The 26,944-nt window shown below is 43.4% G+C and overlaps 1 protein-coding gene across 8 annotated transcripts in view; it reads left to right on the top strand.

The window, feature by feature from the left end:
• Nucleotides 1-26,944, top strand: part of BCAR3 (BCAR3 adaptor protein, NSP family member) — a 140,907-nt gene that overhangs the window by 88,292 nt on the left and 25,671 nt on the right. The window contains exon 1 of one of the 8 annotated variants that reach the window (XM_014599694.3): nt 11,233-11,333. The exons of the other annotated variants lie outside the window; for them this stretch is intronic. Coding sequence (XP_014455180.1) covers nt 11,250-11,333 — 84 coding nt within the window. The 5' untranslated portion in view covers nt 11,233-11,249. Of the gene's footprint in view, nt 1-11,232; nt 11,334-26,944 lie in introns of those variants that run through there. 8 annotated transcript variants of the gene reach the window in all.

Raw genomic sequence — 26,944 nt, 5'->3', positions numbered from 1 at the left:
TGGAAGCTGGGCTGAAGGGTATCAGACTTCAAGGCAGACCAAGGCAATAATGGGAAGATAACAAAAACTGATCTGGATGGGTTAGGTGAAGATGCAACAAGGTGGAAAGAGATGGCTCAAGATAAGAGGGGATGGAAAGCTGTAGTTAAAGTGGTTATAAGCTCTTGAGGCCTGTAAGACTAGAAAGATAAGAGACTAGTTGATGGCTGCACTTCCCAGAACAGATTTTACAATATATTTCAATGTTGTGAGCCACAAGAGGGAGCGAGAGCATAGTTCGTTGCTAGACCCAAAATGGAAAGGATTTCAGGCTCTGTGAAGAATCAAAGGGTAAAAACAGACATTGCATTTGAAGTGATTCTGTTTGATCCTAATCAAAACCTGGGAGCAGCTTATCCCTTTTCCCACATAGCCCTTTTCATTTGTAGCTTGTCCCTGGAGTGAATGGCAGTTAATTTGAACTAGCTGCGATTGTCCTGGAAAAAGTGTCATCTTGGAATGAAAACAGATATTGGTTTTATCCCAGTTCTGATTGTCCTGAGCTTTGATTTGCATCAGAACAGACGTGGGACAAACCAGTCTGGCTGTTTATTTAGGTGTCTTGTGGAATACATTGCTCACTTCAGGCCTCCTACCCAATCTGCTACAGTAGAAGTGAAAGTTTGTTTTTTTGTTTGGTTTAAGTCATTTCCAATCCAATTACAGTTGTTCACGTGCAGTATTGCCCTCCAGCAAGACAGTGAAGGCAGTCCTCAGCAAAGGGGAGGAAAGGAAGTATGGGGGACAACAAGGAATGTGAACTAACTCTGGCAAGAAAAGAAGCTGAGGGACAAATTAAACAGAGGGTAGTGAGGACGAGTCACATGAGTGCTGTATATCTGCATGCATGTTAATTGTTAGGGAGAGAGCATATGATCAAGAATATGCAACAAAGCTCTTGGATTTTGAAGAGTCAATACAATGGATGCAACCTTTTACAAATAGCTTCCTTAGTGCAGCTCTTTCCATTGGTTCTTTGTAGGAGGAAGGAAAGAAGAGGAGGAGACTGAAGGGGTAAAGGAAGTCATTATAATAAAGCTTCTTGCCAGATCATGTGTGTATTGCTATGAAAGGCTATATTTTCAAAAGTACTTGGAAGATGCAGATGGGATTATTAGGATTATCAAAAGCTAAAGATAGGCACCCATTCACACGAACCCAAGCCAAAAGCATATTGAAAATCAAATAGAGAGCAACCTATATTCTACCTGCTGTCTCTTGTACTATGAGACAGCCAGAGACTGTGTATTACATGACCACATATAGTGACTGAACAGAGAAAGGGGAAATGATTCTGACCTCTCGCACACCACTCCCTACAGTGCAAACAAGTGAGTTTATACCTGTTGCTTTTTCTAATGAATTATGATTAGAGTCTGAAATTCTGCAACCTTCAAGAAGCAAGGGGAAGGAAGGAGAGCGTGTGGGGAAGAAAGCGTCAGTTACAAAAAGAATAGCCTTGTAAATAGATGGCAGGATGTGAATCCAATGTGGGACAGACATTCCAGCTTTTGAACGTCAAATTTAAGTCTGGAGGCAGTAGTAGAATTAAGAAGGGGACCAACATGGTAGCTGTTTCTAGAGATTCCTCCCTTTCCCTTTCCTCCCCCATGGCCATGCTTCCAAAATGAAAGGCATTCTGTTGTGAACAATTAGGCATGTAGAGGTGTCCCTTCAGATATCAATCTGGAGGTGGGCCAGAACCAGGGGAAGTGGGACCTGATGCCAGTGATAGTCAATACAAAGAGACTGGACATTTTCCCTGATTGAGGAATTCCTTGTGTATTAATAAAGAGCAAATAAACAGTCTGAGGCCAGAGTCTTCGTCTAAATTAAGACTGTTGCAATCCTCAGGTTCAGATTGGTTTTGTGCTTTATTTTGCTCTCATGTTTCATTTGTAACACATTTGCCAACAGTCTTAAAGATGCCATTTTATAGGTATTACATTTCTAACCACTATCAGACCACATGCACTGTATAATCTGCAAAAGCCCATGTTCTGTCTGATATATTGATGGTCCAGTGCCATTTGACAGGACATGTTACTAATTGGTTGTATGATATATGAAACCAGAGATTTATGTATTGAACATTGCACAGTGTGATACAATGTCATGCCATTCTGGGTTTACATCCTCACTCTCTCTCTTCTTTTCTTTTCTTTTTTTTTCTAATTTTAATTTCTCTTAGAAAGCAACCTAGAAATGGGATCATGATGTTATATTTCCTTGAAGAATATGCTAAGCTGTTTCAAATGTTTAAATGTTTTATTGATTTAGTACAGATTAAATAGGGTGAGTCATCTATTTCCTTATCTGGTTTGAACTAAAATGCATATTATTCCCATAACACATGTACTTAAACCTTTACATCCTTATGTACCTAAATTACAAGTATTATATGCATCTGAAAGCAGGTCTCAGGCAGTTTTCCATTGGTTTCAGTAAATTATGTTAGTTGTGAGGTTGTAGACTGATTTGTTTTGTTTTGCTTTGGTAAAGTCAAGCCATACGCAAGTTTATTTCAAATATATGTGTCCATCTTTCTCTCACAAGCTTAATTTCAATTGTCTCTGACCCATTTTAAGCTCTTTCTGCCATATTTAATTTGTGGTTGCCAGAAATACCAGTCCTTTTGCACACAGCAAAGCCAGAGCAGCATAAATGTGTTGTTCTTAAAGCTTCATCTCTCTGGGAAGGATTCTCCTAGTGCAATAACTGAGGAAGACAGGCATAAGGCTGGCTTCTGAGGCTCTCTCTGGAAGGCCAGGCATAGGGGGTGCCTTGGAAATGGGCTTAGAAACAATTTAGGTTTGTCAGTGGCAGGTTTGGGCAGGTGTAATTTTAGACAGGTTCTAGGATAGTCCAGATGGGTGGAGGACAGAAAGAGGATTTAACGCTACTCTAATCTCAACACAGAATCTTGCTCCAGTCTGATTAGATAATCTAATGGGTCCCTTCTAAGTGTTAAAACATTTCCAGTTTCTTAGAGATTTAGTATTGGAGTCAAAAAAGGCAGCCAGGAAAAACATAAATGCAAATACTGTCAGGTACGTAAGATTTCTGCCTTGCCAATTTATACACAGCTGAAATACAAAACAGAGCTAATTGTTCATTTGGTACCTGGATGTGTTTGAAAGTCACCAGTAAATCAATATGAACTGGGGTGAGGGGGAGAAAAACACTGTTCTAAGACAGGCCCACATTCTGGGTTGCTATCAAGAAGAAAGTAGGGTGGAACAGTGGGGAAATTATATAAAAACCCCTTGATGGATCCTTTGTTTTTCTGAATCATCTATACGCCAGGTTGATGTCCCAGTGTGAATTAGAGTAGCCAGACTACAAACAACAGTAGAAGTGGATGCACCATCTTGCCACTGCCAAAGGACTCTGCCACACGGCAGTGATTCTCTTCTATTGAGCTACATCAGCTTTGGCCTGTTTTTATGCCAGTGGTACAAGACACAGACCACAGGTCAGACCGGTTTCCAGTTCCTTGTCAGTAATATAGCACAGCTCTTTTTCTTCAGCTCTTTGTGAAGGGGGTGCTCACTTGTGTGTTCCTGGTCCCTTGCTCTTTTTCATACTCACAACCATGCCCATAGATTCACAGAGCCATGTGTGCAACATGGCATCAAGCCTTGGTGAAGACAAATATCCCATTAATTTTTACATGTTTTTTGGCACAGTTAGAATTAGTTCAGAATAATTATGTAGTATTTGTTATCTAAATAAAGCAATCTTTATTTCCTGCCAGTTGCACTGCTGTTCTTATGAAGAATGCCAGCAGTTGTCATCCTAAATAGGACAGTGTTATTTTTCTGGAGGGCCAGGATCATTATTTCTGGCATTCGCCCATTGTGAGTAGTCACTTCTGAACAGATTCTTTACTTTGACTATCACAATAATGAGCTGGCAGTTGGATTTTATGATTTGTGCCATGCTGTTTATCTTGGATTGTTTAACTTTTTTCATTGCTGCTTAATAACAAGCCTTCCAAAAGAGAAACATACACCCACATCAAAAATATACTAGGCCAGATTCACCAGGCTGTCTGTGCAGCCCCACTGAAGTGAGGAAGCTGGGCCTGCAATCAGGGAGTCTCCTGGAGCTCCTGCACCAACTTTCCCCCCTCTCATGCGCAAAGAGAAGGAGAAGAAAAAGGAGAATGAACCAGGCCCTTTGAGAAAAACCTCATGACTGAAGACTTTTCTTCCCCTTATACTTACCTATGGTTTGTTTGTTTTTTGGTGTTTTATGGTCATTTGGGAATCCTAGGGCCAAATTCTACCTTGACTTATGCCTTGTGAAACTCCATTCAAGTCCAGGAGGTATATTGAAGTATTGGTGCTTTTTGCTACCTCTACTTCTCATGGAAATTGGTAAGCAGTAAGGTCCCATTCCTTGTGAGCAGGGCTGGCAAAATCTATTCCTAAGATCGTGTCCCTATGTGGAGGCCTTTCAGAGCTTCATTTGGTAAACTGGAAGAACACACTCTTATTGTGGAACAAGCACATTCCTACCCTACACTCTCCCCTCCCCCTGAAAATGAAGGTTTGCAAATAAACTGGGAATGTACAGAGTCACAGCAAACAGCTGTGCAGGGCTGCTGAGGTGCTCCAGCTGGTTGCTGGCTTTATTTCAAAGGGCAGGGTGTTTCCAATCAGCTGTGGAACTGCTAATGAGCTCTAGCTGATCAGAAAATGAGCACCTTTGAAGTAAAAGCTTCAACAGACCTCTGATTGCCTCCTTGTTACTTTGACAACCCAATGTGACCTAAGCAGCCAGAAATGAGCTGACCAGAAATGAACTATGCAGGTTCAGGTGCATAACTACTGGTAGATTAGCCTGTCTAGGCAAACTAGTCGCTTTCTCACTTGGTACATGCCATGCTCCATGTACCTCTATGTCTTTATTCTTCCCTTCAACTTTTTTTCTAAAACTTTTCATACTGTTGAGATAAGATTACCCTGTTTGGGGCGATTCCCCTCCAATCTTTAATAAAGGTAGTCTGTTTACTAGTCCCTGGTCATATGGTACTTACTTCCCAAATTGGCATTAAAAATCCTTGCTTTCACACTTCATATTTCATATGGCAGATCTTTTGTAATTTTGAGAAAATAATGTGTCCCCTCTCTTTAGAGTACATTGAGCGCTCTGAATTTTTCTTCTGCTTCAGAAATAACAATTTCTATTTCCCTGTCCTCATTCCCATTAACTATTCCGACTTCTTTGCCTTGTTCAATGCTGTCTTAATTGAGAACTGAGACAAAGAATACATGTAGTTTTGGGCCATACACTGATAATCTTAATCTCAACCCCATAATGGCCTTATCTTTTTTTTCCCTTGTTCTCACTGTATTTATATAGCTAAAAATAAATTTTACTATGTGTCTTAATTTCCTTTGCTAGAGTCAAACTCAGCTTGACTTTTGGCAAGCTGGGCTTTATTCCTGTACTTCCTGACATCCAAGACTTAGCTTTCTTTGCTAATCAATTCATTTTCCCATTCTTCATAGATTGGTTCTTACTTCTAATATCCTTTTTGAGCTGCTTATTCATCTGTCTACCCTTTAAACATTGAAAACCTTAGATACCAACCCACTTTTGTCTAGGCTTCCATTTAACTGAAACAGAATCAATTTGAGATTTCTTAATCTAAGGTTATTTTTAATAAATAGGTCCTCTGTAGATTGGCTGATTACCAATACTTGGTCTAAAATAGCATCATCTCTTCTTGGTTTTGATTATTTGATGAAGAAATCTCTTGGTTTGCAGATCTAAAAGAAATTGGGTCTTACAGTTATTGTTTACCAGACCATGAAGAAAGCTAAATTCCAAGGCAATGGCTTAGCTGTTTCTCTTATTCTCCTTGATGCCTGTTATGGATGTTTGCAGCTAGAGGTGAGAGAAGCCAAGACCTCAGCAGAAGAGGCAGTTTGGAGAAAGCATTTCTTAGGGGAGCTGTATAATAGGGCTGTGCGAAGCTTCGGGTGCTGATTCAATTCAGAGGTGATTTGGCCCAATTCGGTGGCCAAATCTCCAAATCTGAATTGGATTGGGGGACCAATAAAAAGGTCCGAATCGATTTGAAGCTCTCGAAGGGGGAGGGGGAGAAGGCAGGGAGGTCTGTTCTGCGGTTTCCTCAGCCACACTGGAGTGGCGAAGTAGATGGATTGGAGCCACCCACCCCACCCTCCAGTGCCAGCTGGCCAGCCCCCAGAATGTGCTCTTTCTGCTCCCTTTACTCCACCCCCTTCTGAAAACAGTGCCGAAAGCAGTGCTGGGCTATATCAGCCAAGTCCTGCTTCTTGCATGTGCAGACACAAGTTAACGAAGGCACTCCTCTTTGGGGCCAGATACTGGTATCCTGGGTTTTGTAAAGGCAGTTTTGGCTCTTTGTGAGTTTACAAGAGAGAAGCCTCTGTTTGTGCACTGGAGGTACTGTGAACCCTTGAGATCATACCCCTGCTCAAGAACAAGATGACATTTGATGCATTTGTAGTTGATAATAGCCGACAAAAGGGTTTGGAATTGAGCTCTGCATGGAAATCGCCTCAAATCAAACTGCTTCTGTGGCAAGAAGTGAATGATCTTTTCTACCAAGTACTTTTTTTTTGCTTGAAATCTTTAAATATGTAAATGACTAAAATTAAACATTTGCAGATATCATTCTCCTAAATATAAATACCCAATCCCATTTTGAACCTTGCTAAACTATGAGCCCAAATATTATCCTATATCATTGAGTTTCAGAAGATTATTTATATATTGTGCAAATTTGATTCGGCTGCAGAAGTTAATTTTGTTTTTGTAATTAAATCCAACTTTTTATTCACAGCCATTACTGATATTTTTCGTTACTGGTAGTTACTCCGTTTCACCAGAGATTTTAAGCAGGGTGGATATAATTTAAATCAAATTGATTTAAATCATTGGTCAGGAAGCCTTGATGGTATAATTGTTCTGCTTCACCATCTTCAAAGCAGCTTCCTCCTGAGAAGGAGCACTTCTCATGATGTTGTTTCATTCGGGCAACCAGGCCTTGCATTTCTTTGTTATACTCCTTGCATTTTGCACGTATGCCTGTCTTACCCACAGGTAGAGGAACTTCATCTGATAAAAGGAAAATTGGCACTATCAGCAATTGGTTTTATTTTTTTGGCTGACATGGCAATAATGTCACCAATAAATGTCACATGCATGTGCGCAGCCGCAGCATGTATGCAGCTAGCCCAGCAGCTTGGAGACCAGCATCTGGCTGGTAAGTCTGTTGGGGGAAGGGGTTGGGGGGGCAGATCGAGGCTCTCATGGTGAGGGAGGGGCTGGGGCCGGGGCAGGCACTGCCCAGCTGGGGAGGGACAGGGTAAGGCACAGGATGGAGCCACAGGGAGCAGAGCAGCTCCCACTGCTGTGTGCACCCCTGGGGGAGGCACAGGAGGTGTGTGCCCCCGGATTTGCATGCGGGGTGAGGGCAGGCTGCTGCTGCAGGCTGGGGCTGGGCTCTTCCCAGTGTGGGGTTGAGCCGGGGCTGCGTTCGGGGCAGGCAGTGGTGGCACTGGGAGGAGGACTATGGGGTGGAGTTACAGCCACTCCATTATTCACCGTAGCCCCCCTCGGCCCCCCTGTAGCACTCCCTCCCAGCACCGCTGCCACCCACCCATGGCCCCAGCCTGCAGCAGCAGCCTGCCCTTGGCCCACACATAGATCCAGGGGGCACATGTCCCCCATGCACATGCCTCCCCCAGGGGTGTGTGCATTGGAGGAGGCCCCCCTCTGCACCTCCTCAATGAGCCACTCTGCCCCTTCCCCCAAAGAGACTTATCAGCTGTACGCTATTCTCCAAGCTGCTGGGTTGCATATCAGCAATCAGATCAGTATCTGCCAATGTGGCTTGTTAATAATTGGCTGTTGGTATCAGCCCAAGAAATATTGATCAATGCACCCCTAATTAAAATATTCCCAAACAGGGTCTCTTTTACAGCCTGGCAAGCCTGCTGCCATGATAGGTTTTCCCTTTCCCATACCATTCCCTCACTAGATCTCAAATCAGTGGAGAGGCTGTACTCAGAAACTTATTCCTCAAGAGTTCTGGAATATTCTGCTCAAAATGTTTCTCTTTTGTTTCTACTGCCTCTCCTTCCTTGCATTTATCTCCAGACTCTTCCTCCTTGCCCAGATCTACTCCACCCCCAACAATCCTTATTCATTTAATTTCGTGAAACTTTGCACTTTTAGAGAGAAAGGGCTTGACTCTGTGTTCACACACTTGCAGAGAGACAATAGGGCTGATGGGTATGTAATCAGGTCTGTTGTCTCTCATCTCCATATACTGATATATATATACTCCATACTGCTATATATATGTACTCCATATACTGCTGTCTCTGGAGGCACAACTCCACAGTTTGAGAACTGAAACTAAGCATCACAGAGATGCTTAATGGGATCTTCTGGACTGAGCCCTGAGTCCCATTGGATCAACTGGTTTTCTTTAATCTTTACTAATCTATAGAGGAGCCCCTAGGAACCCCATAAGATTGGGCCCCTAATATAGTCTGTGACCTGTTGTGACCTACTTATAAGACTTTTCTAAAAAGGTTACATGAATATATTGTCTCAAATAGTATACAGGATGTTTATAAAGTCCTTGTGCAACTTTAAACTTTAATAATTTTGGATTTACACATGATAGAAGCAAACTGTAAATGGCGATTGAAAGTATAATTCATTACGTTTTTTAGCATAGTGCAGGGATTGTCAACCAGGGGTACCAGGGGTACCTGAGAAGGCCCTAGGGGGTACGCATGGGCAGGCTGGGATGGAGCGCTGCCACGCACCATCCAGTCCATCCCCCTGTCATCCCCTCCACCCCCACTTTGCATCCAGCCGTTGAGGGTAAACTGATCCAAAAAGGTTGAAAACCCCTGGGATAGTATAAGCTGTGCATAAGGTAAGGATCACAAGTGCAATTCATTAAATCACTTGGCCGCAACTGGAAAATGTTTTCTATGAGTTGGAAAGTCAGATTTAATGATGTATCATTAAAGATGGCAGTTATATTGAAGTCTAGAAATTTGAACTGTATTGTGTTAAAACGTAATAAATTATGCTTTCAATCACCATTTACAGTTTGCTTCTATCATGTGTACATCCAAAGTTATTAAAGTGTAAAGTTGTACAGGGACTTTATAAACACCGTGTATAATTAGAAGTAATAATCCTTATTCCATGATGATATCTTTGAGCTTTAACATACTGTAAATTAAAATTATCTTTATATAGGTTTATGTTTTTTTAAAAGCATCTTAACAAAAAATCAAATAATATGATTAAATCAAAAAAGTCTGATTTAAATAAAAATCCTATTTTTTTATTTAAAAAAAATGTTGATTTTTATCCACCCCTGATTTTAAGTCATTATACCAGTTGCTATACTGCACATTATAGCGTCTCACACTTACAAAGCTGACAGTGATTAAGGCTTTTTGATGCAAGAGCACAAGCCGTAATACTGCTTGAGCTCAAGGGTGCGCTCCCAGGAGCTGTTAGTGATATTGGGCCTGTGAGCATGCATATACATAGGTCCCCTCCAATCATTTTGTGTTTCAGGTTCCACCTGAGTTTTGTGCAACTTTTGTAGCAAGTCAGATGTCTATTCAGCTATCTCATTATAAAAATGCCAAACCCTCAACAACATTTATAAATCTGATTAAATCAGCAACTCCTTCCTGGTGCAAAAGCATCACACGACAATTTTAGTGTTTGGTATGTCTCTCATAGCTCAATAGTGTGTGGCTGGCTGGGTTGTCTGACATCCCTGAATGCACAGCTCCCTCCTGCCCTAAAATGAATTAGACACATTGCAGATCCACAGTCTTAGTGCAAGGAGGTGAGTCCCCCACTGGACATCCAGTGAACTACTTACTAGAGAAGGGGACTGCATCTGGATATGTTGGGGAAGTAGCTCTCTGGCTTCCTCAGTTGGTGAACAGCAGCAGCACAAGCTCATGTACCTCTTTTTCCCCTAAAGTCAAGCAAGCCCTTTAAGCTAGGTACAGACATTCAAAAAGCCCGAGGTGGAATCCATCTAAGTTATGCAGCTCTCTTTAAGTGGTATAGTTTAGATCAGTAGCGAACAGAACACACATTCGCCCTTTGTTGGGGGGGGTAAACCTTACACTGGGCTCCGCCATTTTTAAATCAGCCTGTGTGGTGAGCTGTTCTGTCACAAGTATAGACCAGTTTCTGATCACTTATACCAGTAAAAGTGTAATGTCTGTAACTGGTCTTGATGTCTGGCAGCTCTAGTCTCCTGGAGGATAGTAGCTTATGCATAAATATAACTGCTACTTTTTCTCTGTGGACTAGTTTTAACTTTGACTATCTGAGCTGACACGTTTTCAAAGCTTACACAGTATGATCTCCTTCCCAACAGCTTGCACAGCCGTGTGGGACCTGTACCAGGCTCTGGTTGTTTATAGACTGTCTTAATTAAACACCAGAAGGTTGTGTTAGCCATGCTACTAACAATGACCAAGCTGATGTTCTTGGCCTCTTGCTACTGTTTTCCTGTGACTGGTTGCCAGAAACTTCCTAATTAAAAACAAATAGATTCAGCCTTTTCCTTGGTTACCTATGCCTTAAGGATTTAATATCTTGTTTGACTATGAAAAGGTAACAGAATCATGCAAACCCTAAGCAACCACTCTGTCTCTCTCCCTTTGTCGCTTGTATGCACAACAGAATTATTGATGTAACATGTACATACCTTGTGTCTGCGGAAAGACAGCTGGAGTGACTGATCAGATCAATAGAGGCACAGAGAGTGACTCAGGTATGGTACATTGTCAAAAGGAAGAGTTTGCCTTGAGCTTGTGACATAATGATTCCTACATTGCAACCCTGATCCAAGGGGATACCAAAATAGAGGCACTTTCTCAGAGGGTTAGAATTTCATTGGTGAGTGGAATAGATCACGAGGATTCTGGCACTCTTTATATGGCAGGGTGGAAGCTAGCATGCCAGAAGTCACTAAATTGATAGCATCAGCTTTAGCTGAGGAAATATTCCCGGGCTGATATATGAGTAGGGGGGAGTGTAGAAGATCTGGCAGGCAGCAATGCAAACAAGCTCATTTGGTAGCCTGTGAAAGTTGCTGGTGGTGACTGTTTATCTTCAGAAGGGTCTGCAGAACAAAAGATTTGAACATGCCCAAGGACTGTAATATTTTTCAAACTCTGATAGCAGCTCTCTGCTGTTCTTACCACCGTAAGCCCATGATGGGAGTCAAGGTAGGTGCCTTCTGTGATAACAGTAAATATTCTGTATGCTACTCAGGAACTCTATATTCACAACTGTTTTGTGTTTGCCATGACAGTCTAATGAAGTACATATGCTTGTTGTAAAGGATCTTTTTATAATCATTTGCTGAAAGCAAACGTCTTGGGACATTTGTAAATCATGCTGCTTTATTCAAGATGCCCAAATATGGATTTAGATACCTAAATTTAAGCAAGTAACTGTGAAGGGTCATTGCATTGAGAGCTTCTGCTTTCTATTTGGGTAATATTGCTCAGCAGTTCTTTAATTAAATCTTGGTTTGGCCCCGGGAGCCAACGTTCTATAACAGAAAGGAGAAGCATATAAAATACTTGCATTCATTCAAGGTCATTGAGTCTTTTATTTTACCTTTTCATTTAGTTTAGCAACATCACAGGCAGTTTAGATTTTATTGTTATGTTTAAAATGTGAGATCTTATTTATAAAACACTAAAAATGGTCAAAGTACTTTCACAGGCATTGAGTAGATTGAGCCAAAATTGCAAATTAGGTTTTAAATTTTGACATAGAGCTTGGGTTTCAGGTTGGCCTATGTTTAAAAAATGAAGATGAAACCATGTAAGCAGGCTCGCAATTTCTGTCAGTTCCGTGTATTAATATGACAACTTGTTTGTATAGAGGTGTAAAGAGGTCTTCAGGGATGAGCATCTCTATGTGTTAAAAGTTATTGTCTGTTGTCTTTGTAATTAGAGCGTGCCAGCTTCCTCCCAAAGGGGATTGAGACCCCTTCAGTTCTTGGACACAGGGGAGTGAGTGCCACACAGCTACAACATAGAGAGCTTTTGTTCTAACACTGAGATTGTTTTTTGCTTGTTTGTTTTTTAAGTGTAAGGATGCCTGTAATCATTACAGGCTCTTTTGTGGTAATGTGAATCCTACCCTATCTCAATACCTGATTTATGTTTGGAAACAAAAAAACCACACACTGGAGATTGCACAAGCTGGGGTACAGCTGAATAACTGGGGGAGTCCATCCCTGCTTGCCTCAATTTAATCACCATCAGTTGCCCAGGATCAAATTAAACATCCACTGGCTAAGGAAGACTAACTGTGTCTCTCTCCAAATCCTATTAATACTACTGAGAGAGCAAGCTAATGTCAGATCCACGGTGCCCCTCCAGCACAGGCTAACTGCATTTAGTAGAGTACAGGCCTGCTACACTGATTAAGTTTGTCTTCATCGTTCCTTTCCTACTTGTACTTGCTCAGACAGAATTTGCTTAGACAAAATTCTGTACTGTCTTGAATTGTTTAATCTCTTTTTGCCTACTTTTACGGGTCATATTTTTAAGCAGTGAAGTGACTGAGGCCCCTAAATCAGTAAATAGGCACATATATAGGTATTGAATTCAGTAGACACAAGGCATCTGAATACCTTTGAATATCTGCACCCTAAATCCTAATGATTTTCAGCATTTTTTTTAATTTTGGCTATTTAGCTGGAAAGCATTGCTTGAGTTGTTTTTTTGACCACAAGATCATTGGTTGGTGTTCAGTTACTACATTGGCCTGAAGTGCCCTTTAAGCCAAAAGGGGGAATGCCAGAGCTTGCCATCTTCTGCATCATCGGCTTTCACTGGGACTTTGATTTGAGCATGTAAAACTCACAGAAAGTGCTCCCTAATCCAAAAATACTCTTCTTTCTCACTGTAAGACCCCCCACTGGAGTAGTTGTCAGTGTAAATGAGTACAGAATCTGCCTCGTTAAACTCATTGCTTTTGATTTTATTAGTATTTTGTAGGCTATAACTATAATTCTGTTGCTCCAAGATTTTCCAAATAAAGTTGGGGTTTAGGGTTTGCTATCAGTACAATTAAAACTATCGTTCTTGACCATGCCCTTTGTTTAACTTGGCATGAATTTCTAATACTTAAAATAACGCCAGTGTTGTCATAGCAACTTTCCATTTGGTCTAATCCATATAGTCTCTGGAGAAACTGAAATGTTAATAGTATTTGCTTGCTGTATGGGGAAAAAATAAAGCCTTTTATATAGAAACAAATTACAGCTGGTCTCCTTTCAAAAATAAGGTTCTATTTAAAGAGGTTTCCAGCATTTAAAATAGATTTCAATACATATATTCCAGCAGGCTCTGCTGATTTATCTTAATTTCAATCCAACAAACTGCTCTTTTAAAAATACTTTAGGGTAGAGGAGTGGGGCTCATTTGTTCAAGGGAAAATTGTGAGAGGTATGGAAATGGATGGGAGTAGGAGAAGGCAAGTTTGTGAGGTATGGAATACCTCCTTTCTCTAGCACGTAGCACTGAGGACCACTCTGATGAGAACATAGGCCTAGTTGTCCAGTCACTTATATAAGGGTAAGACTACTAACTTTAATGGAAATATATAAATATAATCCAATTATACTAACCCTTCATTTTGACAGGGATCATCTTTATTTGTTGTAACAGAGGGTCAGATTTATCCCAACAAATTCATTGACATCAGTAGAATTACAGCAGGGATGAATTTGAACAGGAGACCAAATTCCACTCTATTGCACTCAAGTACATACACAGTAACTGCATTAGCTTGAGCTTTAACTGAGAGCAGAGCTTAGCCTACCACACAGCCAGTAAATTGCATGCCAGCAGGTATTATAGTGATATCCATGGGATCTAGACAGTGACACTGCAAACAGGAAGTACAGAAGTAACTGTAGTGACATACTGTGTGAAAGAGAAAATTATGGTTAGTTCATAACAAGTAAATGTTTATGGCTTTATACCAGAATGAGAGCAGATGGATGTTTTCAGAAGGTGCCCCCCTCATTCGATAACAATAGTCTCTTTCTTGTTCCAGAGTATAAGGATCAATAGTTAATTCAGTTCATTGTTGCACTTGGAAAACTGATGTTTGGGAAGCAAGCCACTCAAGGAATGGTTGACAAGACTATGTATGTTTAGCTTGGAGAAAAGGAGATTAAATTGGTGGGGGGAGGACCATGATAGCAATTTTCAAATATTTAAAAGGCTGCCATGACAAAGAGGGAGAAGGTAAGTTTTTCCTTGTTATAGAGGGGAGGACAGGGCAGCAGGTTTAAAAGGCAACAAAGCCAATTTACCAGTAGATTAAATCTCAAGGGAAAAAAATCTTGAATAGTATCATAACAGTAAGGACAGTTGGAAGGAGCTGCCCTGAAAAGCTGTGGAATTTCATTCATTGGACATTTTCCAAAAGAGACTGAAGCAGCATTTGTTTTGGGGTGGGCTAGAAAGTGCATGTGATGCATCTGTGCAAGGGGGTTGGACTAGATGATGCTTGAGGTTCCTTCCAACCCTGTCATTCTAAGATTGGCCGCTGTCTGTAGAAATGGGAAGAGGCAGAGCTCCTGGCTCCTGACAAATTAATCCCAGTTGAGGTGACTTTCAAGTCAGTGAAGATTTTTTGGGGAGAAATGTTTTTGTTTTGTAATTCAGAATCTTAAGAATTCAGATGCAACCATGATGATAAATATTGAAGTAAAGCAGGATGAATTAATAAATAGCCATCTTGACCTCAGACCCCACAGCAGCATTTATCCAGCTAATATGTTCTTCATAGTTGGAAGGGGAGAATCTTTTCAAGTATTTTTATTTTAAATGCCTCCAGTGATTCACCCTCAGCTGAAGCTGTGCAAAAGAGGAAAGCCATTCAAGTTATTGGGGCTGCCAAGTTTTAAAATTTCCCGTGTATAGTGCTACATATTACCAGTACTATACTGATGTTAGGAATGTAATGCAGGCAGGCAGCCTTGTATAATAATCCACTTTTTGCAAGTTCATCCAAGATAAAGATGGCACTTGCAATAGCTTTTTATAGATGGTGTTTTAATTAATATTTCTTCAGTATGTCGTGTTCTAAATCTGTTTCACTGGCATCCTTGGGCTTTATGTATCAAGTTTCAGCATGTTCTGAGAAGATATGGGATCTGATCATATGAGCTTACAAATCATTCCAGCCCAACCCAGCCTGAGGATCTTTGTAGTCAGTGCTACATGTGGTGGTGTTGGGGAGGCACTTCTAGGAGGACTGACTTAGCAACATACTATGAAATTTCACATAATTCTCAACACTTCAGTTCCCCATTGACCTGCCTTTGGGTCTGCAGAGAGGTTTCTTTTACAACTTTGCTATCAAGGCTGATTAAAAACATTTGATTTTTTAAAGGACCTTTTGCCCCTCCCAATCTATTTGCATGTCTTGAGGTTCTTTGAGGGGAAAGCTCACTACCCTGAGCTTTCTTGCTGCTTTTACTTGGAGTATAGGATTCCACTTGAAGGTGGCCTTTGTCTCAAATGTGGGTGTGCCACCTCTCACTCTGCAGTGGATGCCCTAAAGCTGTTCCATAGAAAATGTTGCTAAAGTAGCCATTAGTACTAGGGGTGCACCAATAAAGATTTTTTCGGTTGATACTGATGGCTGATTATTAATGAGCCATATCAGCCAATACCGATCCACAGTTTTGGTAAGAGAAACACAAACAGCTTTTGTCACTCAAATATAGCAAAGATAATTCTTGTTTCTTATCAGTTAATATAATGGAAATAATTAGAGGCAGGGGCGATGCGTAGGGGGTGCACGCAGGTGCACATGCACCCCCTGTAAAAAGGCACCGCCAACACTCAGCAGTGCCTGCAGGCAGTTGCTGCTGGCCACCCCACTGCCGGCAGTGCCAGTGGTGTCTGCAGGCGGTCCATAATCACTCCTAGCCGCCACCACCGTCAGCAGCGCCTGCGGGTGGTTGCTGACCCATGGTCAGTGCTCGCCACCTCTCCCTGCTGCTGACAGTGCTGGCAGCATCTGCAGGAGCTCTCCGCTCACCGCTGCTGGGCTCCTGCCGCTGCACTTCCGCTGCCACCAGCAGCCGTGCCCCCCCAGATCCTAAAACCTGAACTTAGTTTTTCCATTTTTGCTTACCAGGGGTTCTCAAATTTTGTGATACCATGTCCTCAAGTGGTGGATGGCAGTGGTGGAGGACAGGGAGCTCACAAGCGGCAGCTGCCACCACCATCCACCACTGCCGCGCACCGCTTTCCCCACACCACCACATGTACCCCCCGGAAGTTTGCGGCCCGCTTTTAAGCTGCTCACAATCCCTCAGGGGGTCATGACCCACAGTGTGAGAACCCCTGGCTTAGACACAGTTCCCTTCACTGCAGTGGAGTGTCGTGTGAGTGGATACTTCAGCATTCAGCCCCTTAGAAATACATTCAGTTCAGGAATTCCTCAGATAAGTTTGATAATTACATTGGGTCATGTCCTACAGTCCTCAAGATTTACCCAGGCAAAACCCCAATTGCAACTGAGGGGAATTTTTCCTCAGCAACCAGCTGAATAGAGACATTTGGGGCATGTCCCTATGAGGAGCACCCTTGTACATGTGGTCTGGTGCATGGCAAGTTGCCTCAGGTGGGGTAGGGGAGGCTGGGGCCCCAGCAGCCTTACCTGTGGTGCTGGGGCCCTCCCGTGGCTCCAGCAGCGGCAGTCCAAACACACAGAGCCTGGGCAGCACCTGGAGCATGGCTCTGGCTGGCCAGGCTCTGCTTTCAGGTGGCACATGCTGCAGCCACATGCACTGCCCTGCATTTTTCTGGAGTGTATTTTTTTGACACCAGGATCTCTCAGTATCTAAAAAACCTGCCACACTAAAAATTAGCAGCATGGCGAATGCCTGCGTGTGTGGTGCGTGCAGTTTGCAGCACCATAGATGGGTCTGCAGTGCCGCAAACCACATGTGTGTGGTCATGGGGACATGCCCTAGGATTTGACTTGCTCTTATGATTTATAATGATTCAGAGCTCATAATTTAAAGGTGAAATACATATACTCTGACTGTGAATGAGGTCATTTCAGGAATAAAATGGTTGTAGTATTAGTGTTGGGTTATGGGAAGGGTACACAAGATCATATGGGCCTGATCCAAAATCCACTGGAATCAATAACAGTCTTTCCATCATCTTCAGTGCCAGATCAGTATTGACAAACATGTTCTGTTTAACACCTGGAGTGAGCACTTCTGTATACATGTTTGGCAGGCCCCATTGTTTCTGCTTTGTGGTGGAACAAGGGTACCTGGTAAGGCTGTGCAAAGCTTTGGTCCCTGATTCAATTGGCGGAGATTCGGCCCGATTTGGTGGCCAAATCTCCAAATCCAAATTGAATCAGAGGACCCTTTAATCTCTCCGAATTGAATCAGAACCCTCTGAATCGATTCGGAGATTTGGACATAGACACATTTTTAAATGTATTTTTTTACATACCTCTAGGTAGCAGGGGCTCGTGAGTGCTGTGATGCTGGGGTGCATGGAGTGTCCCACAGAAGCATGGGGGGCTCCCCAGCACACTCAGCAGCAGACCCAGAAGGGGTCCCCCGGGGAGTGTGCTAGGCCCCTCCCCCGGCTCGGTGACTGGTGCTTCCTGGGTCTGGTGGGGCACCTGGGGTCCCCCTGTGGCTGACCACTGAGGCGGGGGGGCGGGGCCGGCACGCTCCCTGGCAGACCTTCAAGTGGACCGAAACCACTTCTGGGTTTGCCACCAAGCACATGGATAGTCCCCCCGTACTCCTGGCTAGGTGACATAAGCTGAATGCCAACAGTGTGCACATGTGCATTAGTAGTGTATTGGTAGCAGTTCAAGGGAAGTGATTCTTCCCCTCTATTTGGCACTGGTGAGGCCACATCTGGAGTACTGTATCCAGTTTTGAGCCCCGCACTACAGAAAGGATGAGGACAAATTGGAGAGAGTCCAGCAGAGGGCAACAAAAATGGTGAGGGGGCTGGGGGACATGACTTACAAGGAGAGGCTGAGGGACCTGGGCTTATTTAGTCTGAAGAAGAGAAGACTGAGAAGGTTTCAACAGCAGCCTTTATCTACTTGAAAGGTGATTCCAAAGAGGATGGAGCTGGACTGTTCTCAGTGGTGACAGATGACAGAACAAAGAGCAACTGTCTCAAGTTGCAGCAAGGGAAGTTTAAGTTTGTGATACCGTGGGAAAAAATTATTATTAGGAAAAAAAGTCTCCCAAGGAGGGTAGTAAAGTGCTGGAACAGGAGCAGTGAAATCCTCAGAGAAGCTGAGAGTGTATTTTTTGGAGGTTCTTGGAGGTTTTTAAGACCCAGATAAACAAAGTCTTGTCTGGGATGATCCCATTGAGGATGATCCTACTTTGAGCAGGGGGATGGACTAGATGACCTCCTGAGGTTCCTCCCAACCCTAATTTTCTATGATTCTATGACATTGGGGGGGGTTTCCTGAACTGATTCACTCATCTGTAATTGTTATGCTCTTCTTTGCTTTGAAAGTTTCTTTCAAAAGTTGAGCTTTCCTTTTTCAGAAGAAGAATCTGAAAATACCACTGCAGTCTGTTGGGGTTTGTTTAATGTCTGCTAGCTGAACTGTGCACACAAAGACAGGAAATAATTGAAATCCTATCATGAGGATGAAGGACCTAAGGGACTTGTATGACTAGAAGATGTTAGTGAATGGTTTGATGAAAATCTCATCAGAGTTTCAGAGTTTCCTTTATCAGGAAATATGAGACCTGCTGAAACAAGTGTAACAGTCCTTAGATGTCCTTGGAGTAAATAATACTTTATCAAGGGGATATAGAGAAAGATGACAGTGAATCCCCTAAGTAATCGGAAATAAAGTTGGAGATGTTGTGTGGTAAACATCTTGGACAGCTTCCAGCATGTATCTGAAAGAGAGAATCATTTCTTGCCTTAATTTCTGTGAAGTTGGGGGTTGTTTTTGTTATTATTACGTACCTATTTTTAGGGCAAACCAGGATAATTCAGTTTTCTTCTGCCTATCCTCTAGTTATTATATTGTTCACATCTTTGAAATTCACAGAGATTCAATTTGGCTTATTGATTTCATATTAGATTTGCATTTAGCTTATCTTCTTCCAGTTTGAGCTTTTGGGGGAAGGAGGGAAGGCATGTACATAAGAATCGGTGTGCCTGCTTGTTCACTAGCTTACTTATGTTGCTTCATTGACTTGGCTTATTTTACAACAGATTTATACCGAGGAGAACAGCAGATCATATAGCTAGTCTACCAGTGGAGCTATCTAGTTGGTAAACAAAATAGCTACGGAATAATTGTCACAGTTTATAATTCCCCAATGTGATTAATTCAGTGTGGAGAATTAGGAGGAGGGCCTGATTGTCTTTTTCTGCAGAATCCCACCTGCATAAATGATAAATAATCCTTTTCACTTGGATGTATGGATGGTAGGTTTTAGTGGAAACGTCTCAAGACAGGAGCTTTTCAGATTTCATGGGTACGCTATAAAGTGAAAATACAAACACTTCTCAGTTAATTTACCCTAAACAAGCAAACTTGAGTGGAATCTCTTGGGCATTGGTGGTATTTTTCCAGTCTTCAGCATGTCACATAGCCACTATTTGCCTATGAAGTGTGTCTTCACTTACAATCTTACATAGTAGCAAAATAAGCCTGTTAAATTAATGGCAGGTATATATACACCTGGCTTTAATATCTCTTAAATGGAAATCCATCATGAATTTTAGTAAATGCTACAATTTTAATTTAAAAAATTGTAAAATAATGGTAATGCTGATATGAAAAATGGGGCCTTTTCTCCTTTTTTTAAAGATGTAGGATTTTGTTTTCATTGGGTTTCGTAGGCAGAATTCCCTACTGAGGGACTTAAATGAAACTAACTAACTAAATAAATAAAAATAAGCTAACAAAGCAAGACAAGAGAGCTCTTGATACAATATGGTCCTTCTTTTTAAAAAGGAAAATCAGTATATCAAGAGATAATTAAAGGAGCGACAGATTAACAAAATATGGCTCAGTTCATAGATTTCATAGACATTAGGGCTGGAAGGGATCTTGGAAGATCACTGAGTCCAGCCCCCTGCCCAAAGGGCAGGAAGTCAGCTACAGTCATAGGATTCCAACAAGATAAGTATCCAATTTACTCTTGAAGGTGTTCAATGTAGGCGCTTGAACCACCTCCGATGGCAGGCTGTTCCAGACCTTGGGGGCTCGGACACTAAAGAAATTCTTCCTTATGTCCAGCCTGAAACGGTCTTGTAGTAGTTTATAACCGTTTGACCTCATCATCCCTTGGGGCGCTCTGGTGAACAAATGTTCCCCCAGATACTGGTGGTCACCCCTGATAAACTTATAGGTGGCCATCAGATCACCCCTGAGCCTGCGCTTTTCCAGGCTAAAGAGCCCCATGGCTCTCAGCCTATTGTCATAAGGTCTGTTTTCCTGACCTCTGATCATGCGCGTGGCTCTTCTCTGAACTCTTTCAAGGAGTTCTGCAAGGAGATTCCATTGAGATGCTTGTGGGAGTGTGAAGTCAAAGCACCTCTGTGTGGGCACAGGGATCTGCTCACACTGGTTCTCCTTGAAGTTTATGAAAGAGTTATTCCTCCTTGGAGACCCTAAGAAATGTGAGCTTCATATTTCTTGTTTCTGTACCAGAGAGAGTCATGTCACAGTACAGGCTGAAGTAAGAAGACCATAAAAGCTGGATGTAGAAAAAAGACTTAACCACCCATTACTCCATCTCCCTGCAAATACAGAACTAAAGTAATACTGTTTTCAGTTTCCGTATTGTCAATTACTATTAATTGCTTGGGGTTAATTGCACGATTAATTTAGACCAGCTACATGTGCAAAGTAACTATCATGCCATAAAAAGGTCTATACAGCTATGAAGTTAGAGCTGGAAAATGTGTAATAACTTTATAGCTGGTTTCTATCCAGCTTTAATTGGCAAGTGAAGTGAGGAAGCTATGCCCTTGTGGCTGGGAGCCATGTCAGTTGACGGCTGGGGCTCTGAGCCTCAGGGGTGCACCATATGCTACTGCTGCTGGGAGGCCTGCAAATAATGGGACTCTCGGCTGTGGCAGTGTCCCACAGCTGCGAGTCTCATTAGCTGTGGGACTCACAGCCATGGAAGCTTGCTATTTGCCAGTGCGGGGGGAGCCCATGATGCAATCCAGGGCTCCCTCTTCACCAGCAGTAAGGTGTGATTGGATCTGATGCTGGATCCTACAATCATGCCTCCTGCAAATACATGCATGTATTTGCAGGAGGCATGATTGTGTGGTTTGCACATCAGATCCTATCACATTTTTTACTTAAGGGCATTTATAGACATGCTCCAGGAGGTGTGGCGGTGGCGGGGGGGGGGAGGGGGGCACTTTAATTAGAGCAGCTTCAAGAGCTGCTGTATGTAAAGCACCCTGGAGCGTCATGTGTACCAGCGTCCCCAAGTTGAAAAATAGTGGTGGGGGTGATTTAACTAAAGCTCGTTGAACATGTGATATACATGAGTGATATACAGAGTAGGAGTTTTGAAGATATGGGAGCCCAGGAAGGGTGGCTGTACCTTAAGGAAAAGATCCTTTGGGCACAGAGGGAGACGATCCCGATGCAAGGAAAAAGAGGGAAAGGGGCCAAGAGGCTTCCTTGGCTGACCAGAGAAATCCAGGGCAGCCTGCGGACTAAAACGGGAGCATATAAAAAGTGGAAACGGGGGGAGATTACCAAAGAGGAGTACACCTCCTCTGCTCGCACTTGTAGGGAGGCAGTTAGACGGGCCAAAGCTACCATGGAGCTGAGGATGGCATCCCAAGTAAAGGATAACAAAAAATTGTTTTTTAGATATATAGGGAGTAAAAGGAAGGCCCAGGGTGTAATAGGACCCCTACTAAATGGGCAGAAGCAATTGGTGATGGACAGGGGGGACAAGGCTGAACTCCTCAATGAGTTCTTTGCCTCAGTTTTCCTAAGTGAGGGGCAGGACAAGGCTCTCACTGGGATTATAGAGAGGCAGCAGCAAGGCACCAGACTGCCATGCGTAGACCCTGAGATGGTGCAGAGTCACTTGGAGGAACTGGATGCCTTTAAGTTGGCAGGCCCGGATGAGCTCCATCCGAGGGTACTGAAGGCACTGGCTGATGTCATTGCACAGCCACTGGCGGTAATATTTGAACACTCGTGGCGCACGGGCCAGGTCCCGGAGGACTGGAAAAGGGCCAATGTGGTCCCCATTTTCAAGAAGGGGAGGAAGGAGGACCCAGGCAACTATAGGCCAGTCAGTCTCACCTCCATCCTTGGTAAAGTCTTCGAAAAAATTATCAAGGCGCACATTTGCAAGAGCCCAGCAGGACAAATTATGCTGAAGGGAAACCAGCACGGGTTCGTAGCGGGTAGATCATGCCTGACTAATCTAGTCTCTTTTTATGACCGGGTTACAAAATGCCTGGACACAGGAGTAGGGGTTGATGTCATATACCTAAACTTCAGGAAGGCCTTTGATACGGTATCCCACACCATACTGGTGAACAAGTTAAGAGGCTGTGACTTGGATGACTACACAGTCCGGTGGGTGGCGAATTGGCTAGAGAGTTGCACCCAGAGAGTTGTCATGGATGGGTTGGTGTCAACCTGGAAGGGTGTGGGCAGTGGGGTCCCGCAGGGCTCGGTCCTTGGACCAATACTCTTCAATATCTTCATCAGCGACTTGGACGAGGGAGTGAAGTGTACTCTGTCCAAGTTTGCGGATGACACAAAACTGTGGGGAGAAGTGGACACGCTGGAGGGTAGGGAACAAATACAAGCAGACCTGGACAGGTTGAACATATGGGCAGAAAACAACAGAATGCAATTCAACAAGGAGGAATGCAAAGTGCTGCACCTAGGGAGGAAAAATGTCCAGCACGCCTACTGCCTAGGGAATAACCTGCTTGGTGGAATGGAAGCGGAAAGGGATCTTGGAGTCCTAGTGGACTCCAAGATGAACATGAGTCGGCAGTGTGACGAAGCCATCAGAAAAGCTAATGGCACTTTATCGTGCATCAGCAGATGCATGACGAACAGATCCAAGGAGGTGATACTTCCCCTCTATTGGGCGCTGGTCAGACCGCAGTTGGAGTACTGCATGCAGTTTTGGGCGCCACAGTTCAAGAGGGATGTGGATAACCTGGAGAGGGTCCAGAGAAGGGCCACTCGTATGGTTAAGGGCTTTCAGGCCAAGCCCTATGAGGAGACTGGGGCACCTGGACCTCTTCAGCCTCCGCAAGAGAAGGTTGAGAGGCGACCTTGTGGCTTCCTATAAGTTCATCATGGGGGCACAGAAGGGAATTGGTGAGGTTTTATTCACCAAGGCACCCCCGGGGGTTACAAGAAATAATGGCCACAAGCTAGCAGAGAGCAGATTTAGACTAGACATTAGGAAGAACTTCTTCACAGTTCGAGTGGCCAAGGTCTGGAACAGGCTCCCAAGGGAGGTGGTGCTCTCCCCTACCCTGGGGGTCTTCAAGAGGAGGTTAGATAAGCATCTAGCTGGGGTCATCTAGACCCAGCACTCTTTCCTGCTTATGCAGGGGGTCAGACTCGATGATCTATTGAGGTCCCTTCCAACCCTAGCATCTGTGAATCTATGACTCTGGAGTCTGCTCGATGGAGCACAGTAATTACCATGTTCCACCAAACTTGATTAATTGAGTCTGCTCCAATGCTTTATAATTACAGTGTGTTAGAGCAGCCTCTGTATGTGTGTAGGCACCCAAAATGTCTAACGTGGCAACAAAGTCCTTGTCTCTGTACAGTACATACAAAGAGGACAAATTCTACTGCTCTAGGTGGGGATGTCTACACAGGGATGTAAGTGCACAGTAAGTTCCAATGTGAATTTGTGCACTTACTCCCTTTTCAGATGCTTCTAGTGCTCAGACTCTGAGTGCCTTCATGTGACACTTGAAAATGGGTGTAAGATACCTTGCACTTATTTTGTACTAGGAATTTCTGCATAAGGAGTTAGCACAGAGTAACCAGCGCTGCAAACTCTCACTTTACCTTACTATGTAGATGAGCCCCAGCTTACTGTAATGGGATTGCCTGAAGGGTATAAAGTTAAGCAAATATGTACGTTTTTGCAGGGCATGGGCCCTTGGGTTTTAAGAGCTGAGAACAGAACTACATTGGCCCCTGTAATTATGGACAAACTTTATCTTTCACAGTCTCTTTCTCCCACTATTCATTGGATATACAATTAGGCACAGTTTAGTAGTTTGAGCCAACAGAAGGCTGGTTAGGCAGTTTCATTTGCAGTTAGTAGGTCTGCATCCCTAGGCAGTGTTTCTGGGAATACCTTGGGAACCATGCCAGCTACTGGAGTTCCTCCACTAGATACAGATCAGGAGGCAGTTACTGACATGTTGGCTTCCAGTCTAAAGTCTGACCTCTGGAGAGTAATAACTGTCACGTGCATGGTTAATGCTGGTGGAATGGATTTTTAAAATATAGGTAATCGTGCATGTTAACAATTTAGCTGTGTTGGATTCCTGAAATGTTTTTCTGATAAGGTTGCTGGAAGGAACTTGATGAGTACAAGATGTGTCTCGTTACCAGGGATCCAGATTTTCTGTTTCCCACAGAAAAATGGAGTAAACCATGGGTTTTACATTTTACCAGAGGCAAACAGATTTCTCATTTTACCGGAGAAGCCTGTGGATTTTGCAGTTTTGTGACAAGCCCTCTGCAGGCTGGCAGAGTTCCAGGAGGCTTGGGAGGCAGGGGGCTGTGGAGGGGCACCAGCAGGGCTGGGGAGGCTGTGGGGGGCCTTTTATTTTAATCACAAATTTTGGGGGTTTTATCAGAGAAGTTGCAATTTTTTATCAGGGAAAACCAGGATCCCTGCTCATTACCTTCTTTCCAGAGCTAGCGAGCAATCCAGCTGCCCACTAGAGGGAATGCTCAGTTCCTTTGTTGTGTTATGCACCTGCAACCTGATGAAACAGCTGTAGTAAATTACTCAGCTTTAAAGATAAAAGTTATTTGTCAGCATTATTCATGTGAATGAAGTTCACTCCTATGCAGAGGCTGTGCCTGTTTCTGGCATTATTATGCTTAATAACTTTAAATACCTCTAGTTCTATGTGTCCTTATGGATGCTGGGGTATTTTGCCAAATTGTTTTCCATTACAGGGCTGCCCAGATAGCTTGGGGAGGGGGGCACATGTGACCCCTAAAGTGTTAATTTGTGACTGCCAGGCTCCCACCCAGCTGCTTCTCCCCCCTTTGCTGTGGCAGCAACTGGGGTCGCCAGGTTTCCCCTCCTTTCCACTTCCCGTTTCCCCCCCCCCCCCCAGGGGTAATGCAGCGTGGGCACAGTGCTGACTGTAGCTTGGGGCCCCTGCACAGTGCAGCAAGAGAACTAAGAGTGAGGCTTGAGTGCCTACACAGTTTGTGGCCTGAGGGACCTGTGGTTTTCACTAGTGTGACATCCATACTATGAGGCCCTCACTGGTGCAGCCCAGGGAGCATGTGGCTTCTGTCTGCTTAGAAGTTAGACAGCCCTTATCTTATATAGTAATAGCTTCACTGAGAAGAGACTTTGTGGGGAATAAGAAGCCAAGGAATCCTCACACTCCACAGGCTGCAAAGCAACTTTGGAGCTGATTGAGAAGGCTACTGCCCTTAAGCAGCAGCGGGCATTACCATGGCACTTCTGCTTCCAAGTTATGGTGGCCTCTGACATCAATGCTGTTTGTGTTGCCATGCAGAAAGCTAGTCTTCTTGCCCTGTAGAGGCTACATGCCCTGAACGAGCCATAGACCCTGCCTAATCCCTTCAGAAGCAGAACCGCATCCTGGCTGCAGGAGGAAGGGCAGGATTTTCTTTTCGTTGCACAACATGATTATCTATGTTAACTTGCACTTACATGTGCACACGATAACATGGCCTAGACTCTAGAGAAATGAAACTGAGGCTCATTGTATCCTCCACCTTGCTGTACAAAGTAACACACCAAACTGTTATTGTCTAATAAGGCATCACTGTTCCATAGGAAGAGGCAAGAAGAAAATTCATCTTATAATTCATCTGAATTTTTAGCATGTTCAGATGGTCTTGGCAAGCAGAACACCCATTTTTTTCTGGCATTGTTCCATCAACACTATGCTTTCTAGCAATCTGCTTTAACTGGAATAGTCTGGACTGCCCAGAGTACTGATGAAGGGAGCACTCTTGCAGGTATAGGCTGTGGGGATGTCTTTGAAGGAGAAAACTCTTTAGAGCGGAGTGTTCATAGAAAGTCTGTGAACAGTGGGTGCACAGCAGTGTGGTCCACTCTCTTTAAACACTTGCATGAATTGGAGCATTCACATCAGTGCATCTAGAAAGATCAGTCTGGGAGCTTTGGATCCTAATCAGATAACTACAAACTATATGGCCAATAAGAAGAAAACTGTGGTTGACCTGCATTCTGTGTCACTCACTCTTTTTGTTTGAAAGTAACATCATCTGTCCACATATCTCCATGATTAATGCAGCAACACTTTGACTGGCACAAACAGCCAATCCACTTTGGAAACTGAAAAGTTTCTGTGAGTATTTCAGCACCATTAAATGCAGAGTTTGAATCACAGGACTCTGGGAGACCGTTTTAATTGTCCAAAGAATTTCTCTTCATTGAATGGTTTAAAAAATTGTGCAGCAGCATTGTTTGTGCTTCTCTGGAGGAGGACCAGACCTTTAGGGTGCTTATACATGTGCTCTGGGAGTGGGGGAGAGGAGGAGCTTT

Source organism: Alligator mississippiensis, chromosome 5, assembly GCF_030867095.1.
Source record: "Alligator mississippiensis isolate rAllMis1 chromosome 5, rAllMis1, whole genome shotgun sequence".
Classification (NCBI taxonomy): Eukaryota; Metazoa; Chordata; order Crocodylia; family Alligatoridae; genus Alligator; species Alligator mississippiensis.
The sequence above is the reverse complement of the archived record's forward strand: the minus strand, read 5'-3'. Positions and strand labels throughout refer to the sequence as shown.